The sequence below is a fragment of the Podarcis bocagei genome (assembly GCF_964188305.1).
Source record: "Podarcis bocagei genome assembly, chromosome: 2".
Taxonomy (NCBI): domain Eukaryota; kingdom Metazoa; phylum Chordata; class Lepidosauria; order Squamata; family Lacertidae; genus Podarcis; species Podarcis bocagei.
Genome location: NC_138126.1, coordinates 19,697,807 through 19,713,301, shown reverse-complemented (window position 1 = coordinate 19,713,301; position 15,495 = coordinate 19,697,807). Strand labels below are relative to the sequence as shown.

At 41.8% G+C, this 15,495-nt stretch overlaps 2 protein-coding genes across 3 annotated transcripts in view; one reads left to right on the top strand and one right to left on the bottom strand.

The window, feature by feature from the left end:
• Positions 1 to 1,143: 1,143 nt before the first annotated feature.
• LOC308581136 (killer cell lectin-like receptor subfamily F member 2) lies at positions 1,144 to 13,793 on the top strand. Of its 2 annotated transcripts, XM_081183635.1 has the most exons (6): positions 1,144 to 1,452; positions 6,933 to 7,022; positions 8,185 to 8,310; positions 9,040 to 9,194; positions 9,588 to 9,697; positions 10,968 to 13,793. In XM_081183635.1, the coding sequence occupies exons 1-6, from the start codon at positions 1,368 to 1,370 to the stop codon at positions 11,086 to 11,088; spliced, it is 687 nt and encodes a 228-aa protein (XP_081039761.1). In that variant the 5' UTR covers positions 1,144 to 1,367; the 3' UTR covers positions 11,089 to 13,793. The 2 variants fall into 2 exon arrangements, with proteins under 2 accessions (XP_081039761.1, XP_081039762.1); XM_081183636.1 differs by lacking the exon at positions 8,185 to 8,310.
• Positions 13,304 to 15,495, bottom strand: part of LOC308581097 (C-type lectin domain family 2 member D-like) — a 68,575-nt gene continuing 66,383 nt past the window's right edge. The window contains exon 7 of the mRNA XM_081183571.1: positions 13,304 to 15,454. Within this exon, the coding sequence (XP_081039697.1) occupies positions 15,423 to 15,454 (32 nt within the window). The 3' untranslated portion in view covers positions 13,304 to 15,422. The remainder of the gene's footprint in view (positions 15,455 to 15,495) is intronic.

Below are 15,495 nucleotides of genomic sequence, written 5' to 3'. Positions count from 1 at the left end.
CTGGGACGGGGCGATATTGGATTGGGGGGGCAACTCCCATCTCTTGCGGGGGCGCAATTAGTGCCAGCACCGTCCGTTAAGAGTTTGGGTGTAATCTTCGACACCTCCCTTTCCATGGAGGCGCAGATTGCAGCTATAACAAAGGCGGCATTTTTCCATCTCCGCCAAGCTAAGCAGTTGGCTCCTTACCTCTCTCGCCCTGACCTAGCCACTGTGATCCACGCGACGGTCACCTCCAGACTGGATTATTGTAACTCGCTCTACGTGGGGCTGCCCTTGAGACTGACCCAGAAACTCCAGCGGGTGCAGAATGCTGCAGCGAGACTCCTTACGGGGTCTTCGCTGCGAGATCACATTCACCCGGTGCTATACCAGCTGCACTGGCTCCCGGTGGAGTACAGGATCAGGTTTAAGGTGCTGGTTTTAACCTTTAAAGCCCTATATGGCCTAGGACCCTCGTACCTACGGGACCGCCTCTCCTGGTATGCCCCACAGAGAAACCTATGGTCTTCAAATAAAAACATCTTGAAGGTCCCAGGCCACAGAGAAGTTAGGCTGGCCTCAACTAGAGCCAGGGCTTTTTCGGCTGTGGCTCCGATCTGGTGGAACACTCTGTCACAAGAGACCAGGGCCCTGCGGGACTTGACATCCTTCCGCAGGGCCTGCAAGACAGAGCTGTTCCACCAGGCCTTTGGCCAGGGCACAGCCTGACTCCCTCCCTCGGCAATCTTCGCAGAGCTCTGGCCCAATGGTTGCTAGTGGCTTGAATTAATTAATTTTTACAATGAATGATTTTAGAATGTTGTTTATGTTGTACTTTTGTACTGTTTTATTGTTGTTAGCCGCCCTGAGCCTGGCTTCGGCTGGGGAGGGCGGGATATAAATAAAATTTATTATTATTATTATTATTATTATTATTATTATCTAGTCCAACCCCCTTCAATGCAGGAATATGCAGCTGTCGCATACGGGGATTGAACCTGCAGCTTGGCACTATGAGCACCACGCTCTAACCAACTGAGCTATCCAGCCTCATTCATCGAAGTTTCAGTCACATCTCAATGTGGTTTAGCTATAATCCTTAACTGGAGACTTCCAAAAGTCAAACTTCAAACTAAAAGCTGAACAATAGAAACTGAGCAACTCACAAAAACGTTTTTTTAAAACAAGAACAGCAACCCTGCCCCCCACCCCCTGCCCTAACCACCTAATAAGGCTGCAAATGTGTGACTGGTATTGTGGTTGAAGAGAAGAGCTGCTCCGGAAAGAGATCTTTGGCCATCAACTCAGGCTATAGCAGCAAACCTTCAGTGCTCCTTCGACAGCCCTGCAGCCCTGAGAGGCTTCTCTGCAGCCTTTGCTTGCCAATGGAGGGGGAAGATGGTTATACTGCTTTGAACTTCCAGTCTAGGAGGGCTGCATCAGGAACTGCCGCTGGGGCTCAGAAACAAGGTACTCCGTTCAGACCCCTTCGTATCTTCCAGTTTTTGTCTGATTCCACTGTAATATATTGCTTGACAGATGGACATGATTTTCCTTTTCCTTTAGATTCATCCTGTTTGTAGAAAGTTCGTTTCTACCTTTATAAGCAGTATTTTTGTTTTTATAAGGAGATGGAATTACAGAAGGGAGCATGGAAACTAGGGATGGGGAAAAATTTCAGTTTTGTTTGCATTTACATGAGAAAATACCCAAATTGCACTATTCGAAACAAAACAAAACTGTCTTTCAAAATTCGCACTTGTGTTTGAATTTTGCAATGCAGTTCTTCAGCCACAAATATGCGTATACAGGTGTCTATAAAAGTGCAGACACTCATTTAAATAATATAGAAAAATTCAGAGGAAACCGCTTGCAAAAATGTGTATACATGAAAACTGCATATAAAAATGTGGGAGAAATCTGAAGTAAATGCTGATTAGTTTTCATTTTTTTAAAAAAAAATGTTGCAAGCAATTCTCAAAGTTAAAGTTGACTTTTAAAATGATCAGTGCCACACAAGTGTGAAGGGTTTCTGAACAGGTAAAAGGAGAGGGAATTTTCATTTGAAATTCACATACAAATGAAATCAAGATCTGGCTGCATGTTTTTAAACTTGATGAGAGCAGAAATGTTTCAATATTCCTTGTAAAGAAACCTGGAGTTATATCTGATCATCGACAAGTGCATTTATGTACCCAGTAATACCTCTATGATTCTCAGCACAATTTCCTTCCATGTGGTATTTGTTATTTTGTAAAACCCCCCCCCCCCCAATAACAAAAAAGCAGAAACAGGACCAAGGATGTCATTATTATTTTTTATATAACAAGTTTGTTGTCTTGATTTCTTATTATTCTGGTGAGTTTTGCCATTTCTGCATAGTCCATTAATTTCTGTAACCAGTTTTCTCTCTTCTGGACTTCATTTCATTTGACGGCAAATAACCTTCTTGCAGCTGTAGTTGCATACATAAATAAATTTCTATACTGTTTAGTGAGTTCTAATCCTATAACTCCCAAAAGAAAAGCTTCTGGGATTTTTAAAAACAAATATATTATCTTAAAGATTTTTAGAAAGGAATGGAAATGGTTCAGTAAATATTTACAAATAAATTGTAAACAGACATTAAGACATGGGCAAGATTATTGTAAATCCCTGCAGTTGTTGTTTTTTTAAAAAATAATGAGATATATATGAGCATAAAAGAATAAGTGAAGATAATTTGGAGTATGCAGGAAATGATGAAAATAAATGTAAGGAACCGCAGAAAGGGGGGAAGGGAGCCGAGGTTTGATATGTTAGAATTATTGTTGAACCATTGTAAGGTATATATATGAAAATTATATATAAGATTATTTTTTTAACAGAACTGAGGACAATGCAAATAAAATTAGGTATGCTAGTTAGCTTGGAAAATAAGAAGTTATAATATGCTTTTATTCAAATTCAAAGCATGCATGCAGCATGAAGCGTGTACACAGATGGGTCTTTGCTGCTTCTTCTGCAACATTTCACACTCCTTCCCCCAGCCTAGCGAAGAAAAAACACTTCTGTAGATGCTGCCCCCAATGTCCTGGCCAAGGCACAGTTTAAAGGTGTGAGCATGTTGCCTGACCACCCGCTCCACCCACATCCTTTTCCTATGCACCTACTGAGCCACGGAGGCGACTCATGGTGAAAACTACAGCGCCTGCCTGTCCTCTTCTCTGCTAACACCTGTTCCCCACTGGGCCTGCCCAACAAAGGATGGGGACTCATTTCTTTCACTGCAACCCAGGACACGTTTTCAAATGCAATGGCCAAAGGTTTTGCTACAGAACTTCTTTCCACATCAGGTCCACTTCCTGGTTAAAGAGAATGCCTCATGTTTTAACATCTGATGCTCCATTTCTTTTTGTCAGGTTAATGAGCAATATTGTTAGGCAACTAAATTGTGTGTCGAGACCCCGAGACCACCCCCTCGTTGATGAATAAGACACAAGGACACAGATATTACGTTAAGGTTATTGGGCAAATTTAGGCCACTACTTTATTGGTTACAGAATGTGAGCGGTATTGGCTTAGGCATTGGAATTGACCCGGCTATATCTGACTCCTGCCCGTTATGCAGGGAGTCTGGTAAGGGTCAACCACCGGTAGAGGGAGCCCTGTCAATGCAAACCAACTTGAGCTCCCCCTGGATTCCCAACAGGGACATGGCATAGCCCTAGCCCAGCTTCAGACAAGAGCCACACCCCCGGATTCCTTTAATGGTATACCCTTAAACCTCTGGAGTGGCAGGTGATGACCACACCTCACCTCCCCCGTCATAAGATCAACCAATGCCTAACCGCCAAACCTTACAAAAGTTGTGACAATTGCTACGAGGTAGGCAAAAACCAAATGGCCCATGCCAATTTGCCAAGTGGAAAAACTCCTACCAGGCCCCTCAGTGGAGACTAACCGAGGTCCATGTTGTTGTTGTTGTTTAGTCGTTTAGTTGTGTCCGACTCTTCGTGACCCCATGGACCAGAGCACGCCAGGCACTCCTGTCTTCCTCTGCCTCCCGCAGTTTGGTCAAACTCATGCTGGTAGCTTCGAGAACACTATCCAACCATCTCGTCCTCTGTCGTCCCCTTCTCCTTGTGCCCTCAATCTTTCCCAGCATCAGGGTCTTTTCCAGGGAGTCTTCTCTTCTCATGAGGTGGAGAAAGTATTAGAGCCTCAGCTTCATGATCTGTCCTTCCAGTGAGCGCTCAGGGCTGATTTCCTTCAGAATGGATACGTTTGATCTTCTTGCAGTCCATGGGACTCTCAAGAGTCTCCTCCAGCACCAGAATTCAAAAGCATCAATTCTTCGGCGATCAGCCTTCTTTATGGTCCAGCTTTCACTTCCATACATCACTGCTGGGAAAACCATAACTTTGACTATACAGACCGAGGTCCATAGCAAGGCCAAATTCGAAACCTGAAAATAGGGAGGGAGGGTGGGAGATCGAGGAAGCGAGCCAAGAGGAATCTCTCCAGCTCATGCCTCAGTTTAAATGGGGCCCAGCTATGCCCCCCCAGCCAGCAGATTGGCTGGCAGGTGAATGACGTGGCTGGGAACCTCTGGGGGACGCGGGGTTTCGTCCCCCACCCACGGAGGGCAGAGGGTGGCCATGTGGTCCACTACAACTCCTCCCCTCTGGGAAGTGGAGCAGATTAATTGAAAGGGCAGAGCAACTTCCATTTGGACCATGTCTGTCTTACCAGGCACATCTCATGCCTGTAGTAAGGGATTTGCACTGGCTGCCCATTAGACATCAAGCTGAATTCTTAAGGTCTTTAGCTCTGGACCAGATTTCCTAAAAGAACAATTTCCCTTTCGTTGGCAGGTAAGGGTATTAAAATATACAAATGAAGCCCAATTAGTCTTGCCACAGCTTCCTGATTCTTAGCTTGTGGGAGGTGGGCTCCTTTCACCGATAGCTCTAGCGATATGGAAGGCACTCCATGATGAAATACAAGCATATTCATCTCTATTGGCATTCTGCAGGCTTTTGCAAATGCCCCTGTTTACACAGATTTCTCAGCATAAATCTCATGTTTTAATTACTGCCATCTTTTAAGGGAATTTTTATTGCATGTATTCATTGGGCATGCTTATGTCTTGAATCAATTGTTTTATTGTGTGTTTTAATGGCTCTAATATCAATTTAAAGCTACAAACACACACACACACACACACACACACACACACACATATATATATATATATATATATATGGGGGGAGCATGTTTTATCTGGCAAATACAGATTGCAGTATTGGAATGAAATTTCCATAGCTATTGGCTGCAAGACTTCTTGCCATGGGGTACTGAAATTAAATCAGTTAGTGAATGCATATAAATATTCCCATGCTCACCAATTGCCAGATAAATCTGTTAACAGCCATGATTTTTTCAACCACTTTGGATGTGAGGGTACATTTTCTGTGAATATATAGCCCGGTTGGTTAGAACATGGTGCATATACTGCCTAGGTTGCAGGTTTGATTCCTGTATGCTAGAACTGCATAGATTGGACTAGTCTGCATAGATTGGTCCCCTCTGATGCTACTATTCTGTAATTCTTCTGCACAAAAATCAATGCAACACATCAACTTTTTCATTGAAATAAAAATAGCAAAGCATTTCAACCTGCTTCCTATTAGTGGATGAATATTGTCTTAAGAATCTGAAGAAGATTTTAAAAATTCAAACTAATAAAAAACATCAGACATAAAAGATGGTTTGCTTTGTCTCTTCTTTGCTGTATTTCTCTTCCCTGCTTTTGACAAAGCATGCTGCTGACAGCTGACAGTCACATCAGCAGTGGAGGAAATCTGCATTAAAAACAGACACACAACAGACACCAGAAAGCTGCAATATATTTCCAATCATGCCAGATAGGAAGAGGAGCACAAAATCAATGACAGCGAGCGGAACATAGTCAAGGGGTTATGACTGGATATCCAGAACAGTGACGAGATTTTCAGATCATCAGAAGATTGGTATCAAAGACTGCTGCTCATGAGTTCTTGCATGTGGAGTGGGAAATCACCTTTTCTCATTATTGTGCCAGCTCAATCAAAGCTCAATCTTATTTTTGTCTTTTGTGAACTTCTAAATTAGACAAGCTTGGCAGATCTCCACATTTCTACATCACTTCAACACACCCCTTTAAACTCCTGAAAATTCAACATTTTAGTGTGCATTTCTCTGAATATGCACATTTTTGTTTGCAGTTTTGCCCAGCCAGCGCACAATTTTTTTCAAGCCCCTGCAAAGGGGATGTGGGTCACCGCTTCACACACACACCCATTTAGGAAGATAGACTAAAAGATTCAGCCCAAGGCCTAAAACCACCAAAGTTGTGACATTTTGCTACGGGAAAGGCAAAACCTGCCAATGCAGGAAAATTCCTTTCTGGCCCTTCAACAGCGACCATGACATAGCAGCACCCGCATACCTGTGGAGAAGAGGTTAACCTGCAAAAGGAGGCTTAACTGAGTGAGGGCAGGGTGGAAGAAGCTCTGGAGCCAACTGAGGCTTCACAGGTAAGATTCACCTTCTGTTGTGAGAACAGGGCGGTCCCTCCTCCTACCTGGCTGATCCCCTGGCAACACCTCCCCAGGCGGGATTGGGAGATTGGCTGAGGTAGACAGAGATCTCTAGGTATCGAGCCTGGGGAGGGCGAAGCCAGCCCATACTACTGGGAGCCACACGTGGGCTGCAAGAGACCACGCAAAATGCGCCCCCCATTTGATGTGGGGAACGGTCATTACTAAACAAATACCATTTGCCTGTTGTCTCCTGAAGGGATTATTTTGTGTCAAAAAACAAAACAAAAACAAATCACCCAGCATTATTTCCCTGCAATGAGTTGCAGGAGACCCTAGTCTAGGCACTGCTGACTCGCATCATTCAAGTTTTCCCTCTCCTCACAGATGCTTCCGGGCTTCCCTGTTGGTACCAGATCACCCTGTGGACAGGAGGCTTTGTGATCATCATCCTGGGGGTGGCTGTGACAGTCTTGGGTAAGTATTATTTATTATTTCATTTATGAATTGCTTTCCATGTGGCATCCTGAAGAGGTTTACCGTACAATAAAAGCACATACAGAATGATTGTCCAACATCTTCTATCAGCTCCAGCCCAGTCAGGAGGTTATAAACATTTGGTCTGGCCCAGTATGGCAGCTCTCAGAACAGCTGCAGAAGATGAGACTCCTGACTATCAACCCCAGAGTCTCCGAGATTCAGCAGAATCATCCAGCAACTTACCAAGCAGTGGGATAAAATCCCTCGAGGAATTTTAAATTGGGAAAATTAGAGCATATTATCACACGTTAAAAATAAGACTAATTGTTAATACATAATCTTCTAATGTCCCAGTCGTTATCTGTCTTGGATTTGAATTGATTCTATATATGTGGTATTCTTGTTTTTAAATTGTGTGTGCTTCATCCACAAATATCGAAGTACAGTTGTACCTTGGAAGTCAAACGGAATCTGTTCCAGAAGTCCGTTTGACTTCCAAAACGTTCAGAAACCAAAGCACAGCTTTCGATTGGCTGCAGGAAGATTCTGCAGCCAATCGGAAGCCACAGATGCCCCATCGGACATTTGGGTTTCAAAGAACCTTCATTAACCAGAACACTCACTTCTGGGTTTGTGGCGTTTAGGAGCCAAAACGTCTGAGTACCAAGGCATTTGGTATCCAAGGTACGATTGTGATGTCATTTGGGATCTAAAGCAATCGATTGAAATGTAATTTGTTCCCTATCCTGAAATACTTTTAACCAAAAGTTTTTAATCTGTGGGCATTCCCAGAGATATGTATAAGTGTTCCATCATTCCCACTATTTCTCCAACACTGTGGAGAGTTATTTTTGTCTATTTTCTTTAGCAACCAAGTAGATAACATAACTACTTTTATATTCATAAAGATGCTGCCATCATTCCCCTTACTATGTGATTTTCTGAAGAAGGCCAAGATGGATTCATACTTCTGTGGGAGGAACTGTGGCAGGTCTCTTTTGCAGCTTGTTTTCTGTATCTAATTGTATCCATCTACTTTTTCCATTCCTTGGCCTCCATATTTTGATTATGTATGTTAACATGATGCTTATTTATTTAAATAAATGTGTTTGTTTGTTTGTTTGTTTGTTTGTTTGTTTGTTTGTTTGGTGAGGAGTAGCTTTGCAGTTGAAAACTGAGAAAGGAGAAACCAGAGTACATGCTGGCAGATGCAATCTCTGTTTAGACGAGTTTCAGGCTTTCCTAAGACGCAGCCTCTGCAACCAATACCAGAGCAAGCCCTCAGGTAAAAATTTATATATTGTACCTGTTTTCCCCTCTCCAGGGAATACCAGGCCTATTTTATTATTATTATTATTTTACAAATATAGGTCACTGTGGAATCCTAATGGGCACAAAATTCACTTTCACTCCGCAAGTTCCCCCGTCACAAATAAGTTTTGCAGTAAGGAAGCAACAGTCAGAATAATGTTACAAATGGATGTATTGAAACATGTGGTTTGGTCCAAATATATACAGTCGTACCTCGGCTCCCGAATGATCAAAACCCGGAAGTGAGTGTTCCAGTTTTTGAACGTTCTTTCGGAAGCTGAACGTCCGATGGGGCTTTTGCAGCCAATCAGAAGCCAGGCTTTGGAAGTTGAATGTTTTGGAAGTCAAACGGACTTCCAAATGGATTCTGTGTGACTTCCAAGGTACGACTGTAGTTCAATTGGCTTTAGACTTTTAACTCATTTTCTGTGACTAGCTGCCCCTTTCCCTATGCTACAAGCATTATTTTGCTACCCACCCACCCCATCTGATCAATCACCTTTTCAGTCAATAAATAAAGCCACCACTTTGGAGGGACTACTATAGTTTAGCTTATTGAGGTTGTGGCTACTGAAGCACCATTGGCGTCAGTAAGCCTAAAGCCACTGGTTTCTGCAGTTGCAGAGTACATAATGTTTTTCTACATTGGAAATGGTGAGCCAGTCACAATCATTAAATTATGTGTCTATCTTCCCTTCCACAGTTAATTCCACTTGCAAAGTGTGCCCTGTACAATGGCAGCTCCACAGGGACAAATGCTACTGGCAATCGGAAGATACTAAAACCTGGAATGAGAGCCAACATGACTGTTCAACAAGGGATTCTCATCTGCTGGTCATCCAAGACAAGGAGGAAATGGTCAGGAACAATGAATGATATATTTCATGCAATGCATGAAGGAAGCCTAAGTCCAATTGCGTTTAATTCTAACTTAGTAACTCGACAATGGTATCATGCTTTGTGACTTGAGAAGCTTGTGAAGTGCAGGGCCTTGTTTAGGGCTTCACCCCATTCCCACCCATGGTCTGTTCATCAGTGTCTAGATAGGGCTTTGGGGAGATTGACTAGTGAGAGCCAAAGCAGTAAGTTGCAAGCAAATTCATGTAACTGTAGCCCAACTCCTCTTTTTATTTAGAAAGTCTTTCCAGGAGGGTGAGGTTGATAGTGGAGTTTATATTAATCTTTGTTTTGATGCCATCAGTTTGAAAATCAGCAAATATCTTTTTCAAAAATGCATTTTCTCTGATACAGGACTTCATAAAAAACATTACAAAAAATGCAAAATTCTGGATCGGACTCTCACTATCATTAGAAGACAAAAAATGGATGTGGATTACAGGCTCCCAGCTTGATCAGAGTCTGTGAGTTCTTCTCATTGTTTTTAACCTAAGCAAAATATCATGCAATTTTTAGAGCTCAGATTATTTGGGTGTGCAATTGAGGCACTGGTTTCTGCACCGGTTCCAATTAGGTTGCCAGCATTCTCATGCAGAGAGAGGGACTGGTATAAAAGACGCTGCCAAATTCCGTTTATAGGTGGTACTTAACACCCACCAAACTAGCAAAGATGTGCAAAATGAAAAATAAGAACTGTTGGAAATGCACTGTAAAAGAGGGAGACTTTTTTGTCACTCTTAACACATACATACTGTTAAGTTGTGGGTGAACATATCAGACGACACAGCGATTCTTCAAACAGCTCTTGTTTATTCAGAGGCCAGAACAGAACTGAACTGAAGTGTTCAGTCAGCCTGCTTATATAGAGCTCCAGTACACATAATTGTAACAACTTTCTAAAACTATCCAATCACTGAACGTCACTTTCGATCCCTTATTTGCATAACTATCTACAGTATCCCCCTGCTGGCCCAGGGGGAGAACTTCAGTACATAACACCTACATTCAAAAAGAACTGGCCAGAAGTTCATTTTCGGTCCTAGAGGAAAATCAGAGGAGAGAGAAGGAAGGGAGAACTGGAAGGTTATTAGCAGTTAATGACGGGTGCCCCCCCCCATCTCATTTAATTTGGGGTGACCAACTGACCAGTTGGGCTTTGGAAAGTCTTAATGTGGTTGAGGTGAGTCACCGACTAATACAGAGTGTTGCACATCCATTGTTGCTGGGAATGTGCTGAGGTCCAAATACCAACAAGGAAGCCATCTCTGCTCTCAAGCTCCTATATCTGCCCCATTACACCAATTCACCAACTCTCCCTAGGTGGCAAACTGGGCTGGTCATTTTTAGTTCCCAGGATGTAAAGTATGCCCAGGATTCTCCACCACTGCTGCAACCCTCCTTCCCATGCCTCAAAGGAAAATATTTGGTTTTGGAGCAGGAAAAGGGTAACATGGCTGGGTCCTATCATCAAGCACGCATGACCTTTGTATCCTGTGGACTGCCCTGAGACCTGCGGGTATAGGGGGGTATATAAATTTAAAAAATAATAATGATGACTTTCTTCATGCTATCCAATTTGATACTATTCATGCATGTTTGAAGGATTCAAATGCACACAGCCAGCCTATTACACATTTTGGGAACACCCCTGATTTCTATTAAGAATGTGGGGAGGGGGGAATAGTTGTAACAGTCTTCAGTCCTGACCTTCAACTCTACCCTTTCCTTCCACAGATTTCCAGAACCAAAGTATGCCAAAGGGAACTATTGTGGCAAGATAAAGTCTGAACTCGTTGCTGAAGCCTGCAGTATTGAACTTAGATGGATTTGCCAGAAAGACTCTCTTTTACTGTAATATTTTAGCTTGATACAGATAATAATTATGTGGGGTTTTGTTATTTACCAGGAGTGCACAATTTTTAAAGATACCGAATACCGAGAAGATTGTGGAAGGCATTTCTCTATTTTCAGCAAAATACCTCTTGGTAAAATTCTGAAATTTTACCCAAATCATCAATTGCTTTCATCAAATTAGGAATACTAGATTGAGTCTTCGAAATAAGCAGAAGGATACCATCTGCAAATAAAACCAAAGAAAGAGCCCAGAACAAAGGCCAGATAATAATTATGTGGAATTTTGTTACTTGCCAGGAACACAAAAATTTAAAAGATATTGAATACCAAGAAGATTCTGTTTTCAGCAAAATACCTCTAGGTGAAATCCAGAGATAACAAGGGAATTTGAAGTAGATATAATTTGGCTACTGAAAGATTGGTTTGAAGTGACAGGTGAGGATCAACTGTAGAATTTGACAGCACAAAACCTGGCCAATAATTACAGTACAAACAGAACAGCACTGTCCCTTTCATTCAAAGCAGTCAGTTCCCCAAAACCTGTTGAAATCAAATTTCTCATCTCTCTCCAGACTAACAAGCTTTCAAACTACTGAATTATCGGACTGCTTGGACAAAGTCATTGATTATTGGGTATATAAAACCTCCCATTATATATTATTTCTTTTAATGAGATGTAGCCATGTCAACTAGAGCGAAATGAGAGGCTGCTTCTTCAAGTCCAACAGCGTCACTAATCGGTTGGGCCGCAGAAAATGGTGGTGGAGGACACTAATACTAGTTTACTGAAATTTACTGGCTCAAGTACAAGTTCTGAAGTCAATCCAAAAGGACTTGGCAGAGCTTAAAAATGATGTGAAGCAGATGCAAGATAGAATGGTTCATTATGGAGATGGTTTGAATGTTCATGAGACCATCATACAAGCTAGGCCACTATGCAGCCCTACTTTGTGGAACTCCTTCCCCATAATGGCACTGTTCTATAGCTTATAGTGAATGCTGAAGATGCACTCTTTACACTGAACATTTGAGATGAGGTTGTTCAAAGATGTTGTATGGAAAGATGCAGATATTGCCATTGGGCCTCATGTGACAGGTGATATTTTTTCCTCTTAGAACATCATACGTGTAACGTTCATATTCTTCATCTATCAAGGTCAATACGCCTGCTTCCATCCAGTTTTTCCATCTTACCATCTTTTATTCCAATTTTTAGAGTAAGTTTTGCATGGGGAAATGGATCAGTTGCTTTTATTAGCTACAACAATCCAGTTTTCTAACTGAATTATTTCAAGAGTCATCTGAAATTTCAAATATTTCTGAAATATTTTTGATTCTAATGCTGTCCAAGCAACCAAAAGTGCTATAGAAGTATATTCTAAGGTTGCCCATGTCAGGAAGTTAAGATCATCAGGAGGTCTCCAATATTTCCAAATCCACCTTCTTTCATTTGTAATGGTATTTTCTGCATAAATATCCTCAGTGCTTTTGAACTCCAAAGACATTTCCTAAACAGGGACTTTATCTTTTGAAAATATGACCCAGGTATAAAAGCTGGAAGTCTTCTCAGGACATAAAGAAATCTGGAAGTAATGTTCATTTTGAGAGCATGCACCTTTCCCCCAAGAGTAAGGTTTAATGGTTCCCGCCTGGCAATATCTAGTGAAGACTCTTTTATTATTTCATTTATGTTTACTGTTACTAACTGAGTTATATCTCTTGGTATTAACATACCTAGGTATTGAATAGATTTGGTACAATTCCGGAATTGTTATTGTTTAAATGATGAGTAATTAGAATTTCACCTATTGGCATCCATTCCAATTTGGACCAATCAATTAATTGAGTATCCTGATATTTTACCCAAATCATCCATTGCTTTCGTCAAATTAGGAATACTAGAATGAGGCTTTGAAACAAGCATATTCAACTCCTTCATGAATCTCACAATGCTATCTAATGCCAGGAGTTCTAAACAAGGTGGAAGTGGACATCCTTGTCTGGTTCCTCCTGGCCCTCTCTTCATCCTTAATGGCCCTAGCTTGAACAGGTCGTTTCCCAAAGGCTAACTCAGGAATTCCTCTAGTTTATATTTCCCCCTTCACATCCCAAATATTGGGGTACACTACTTAAACCATTTCCCAACTTCGCTAGAGTCTAGCCCTGCAAATTCTGTATCAAGTCAGAGAAAATAAGAGACTAGCGAAAATAAGCAATGTAAAAGCAACTCAGCAGCCAATAGGTCTGATCTTTATTTGTTGCAACAAAGGTTCCAACCTTTAAGGCAAGCAAAAAAGAAAGAGCCCTGAACAAAGGTCACATGAGTTTTTTAAAGTTTTCAAATTTTCCCATAACACATTTCACACAGTGTCATCAAAACATCGCACACTCCATAGGAGTGGTGTCTTTTTAAAAAAATGTTTATCTTTATCTTTTATTTTATTTTATTTATTAATGAGTTTCAATTTTATACATGTCAATGATTTTACAATCATTTGAACATTTCAGAACTTTACTTCCTTCTGCAGTTCCTTAAATTTATTTTTAATATTTTCTTCATCTCCAAATTAACTTAATTTACACATTTATTCATCTACTTTTAATATATAATATAAAACTGCAGGTTATTACAACAATCCTGCCAATGTTCTTATCTGTTTACAGTTTGGTTGTAAATATTCAATGAACCATTTCCATTCTTTTATTTTTTAAAAAAAGTTTGTTATCTTGATTCCTTATTCTTCCAGTAAGTTTTGCCACTTCTGCATATTCCGTAAGTTTTTGTATCCATTCTTCCTTTGCTGGGACTTCTGCTTCTTTCCATTTTGGGGCAAGTAACATTCTTGCCGCTGTAGTCGCATACATGAATAAATTTCTATACAGATTTGGTAGTTCTGTTCCTATAATTGACAAAAGGAAAGCTTCTGGGGGGTTTTCCCCACCAACGTACCACAGGAGTGAAGTCAGACAGAAATCTGAGATCCAGACATGCCCTTCTCAATCATACATATCCCTTTGTCATGAAAATACGACTTAGCACCTTTATTTGTTCAGGCCAGGTTGCATTCCATTCTGGAGATGGGTTTTTCACGTGGGGTTTTGTGATTCTGATAACACCTTCCTCACCCTACCTGCCCTCCTTATCTTGACTGGTTATATCTGGTCTGACACCTGGGAGGTGTATCTGGTGTATGTGGTGGCACATTAATAATAATAATAATAATAATAATAATAATAATAATAATAATAATAATAACAACAACAACAACAACCCTTTATTGTCACTACACCACCAGTGTGCAGTGAAATTAAACAAGCCCCCCTCCCCCCAGTCTTGTTCGAACTCTTTGTGCTTGTCAGAAGTCATTTGCACCACATCTGAAGGATAATGGCAGACTGAGGACTGGCCGCATCGTGGTTCCTGTCCCCTCCCCTCCCCCTCCCTGAGAAGAGTAAAGCACCATTGAAATTAGGAAGATAAGTGAAACGGTTGGTTTTCAGTGATTATTTGAAGTTTCCCCATAGGATAGCATTGTGGCACTACTGGGTGATATTGTTAATTGAAGATTTCCCTTTAAGGCACCAGCTGAACCTCCCGGGGAAAGCATTCTACAAATGGGGAGCCACTGCCTGCCGATGTCTTCTAAAAGTCAGATAGTTATTTATTTCCTTGACATATGATGGGAGGGCAGGCACCACTACTGAGAAGGCCTTCTGCCTGGTTCCCTGTAACCTCACTTTGCGCAGGGAGGGAACTGCCAGAAGGCCCTTGACGCTGGACCTCCACCCCCTAAACAATGGGGGCGGCCGAGGCTGTTTAGGGCTTTAAAGGTCAGCACCAACACTTTGAATTGTGCTCGGAAACACGCTGGGAGCCAATGTAGGTCTTTCAGGACTAGTGTTATATGGTGTCAGTGGCCACTCCCAGTCACCAGTCTAGCTGCCGCAGTCTGGATTAATTGTAGTTTCTGGGTCACCTTCAAAGGTAGACCCACATAGAGCGCATTGCAGTAGTCCAAGCGGTAGATATTACAGGGGTCAGCAAACTTTTTCAGAAGGGGTCCAGTGCACTGTCCCTCAGACCTTGTGGGGGCCTGGACTATATTTTGGAGGCGGGGGGGGGCGGGAAATGAACGAATTCCTTTGCCCCACAAATAACCCAGAGAAGCATTTTAAATAAAAGGATACATTCTACTCCTGTAAAAACAGGCTGATTCCCAGACTGTCTGTGGTCCCATTAAGAGAAGGCAACCATCTATCCAGCCGTCTAACGGTGCCTCCATCTTATCTGGATTAAGCTCCAGTTTATTGGTTCTCACCCAGTCCATTACAGAATCAGGGCCAGACCAGCACTTCCACTGCCACACCTGCAGATACAAAAGAGAAGAGGAGCTGTATCACATCACGC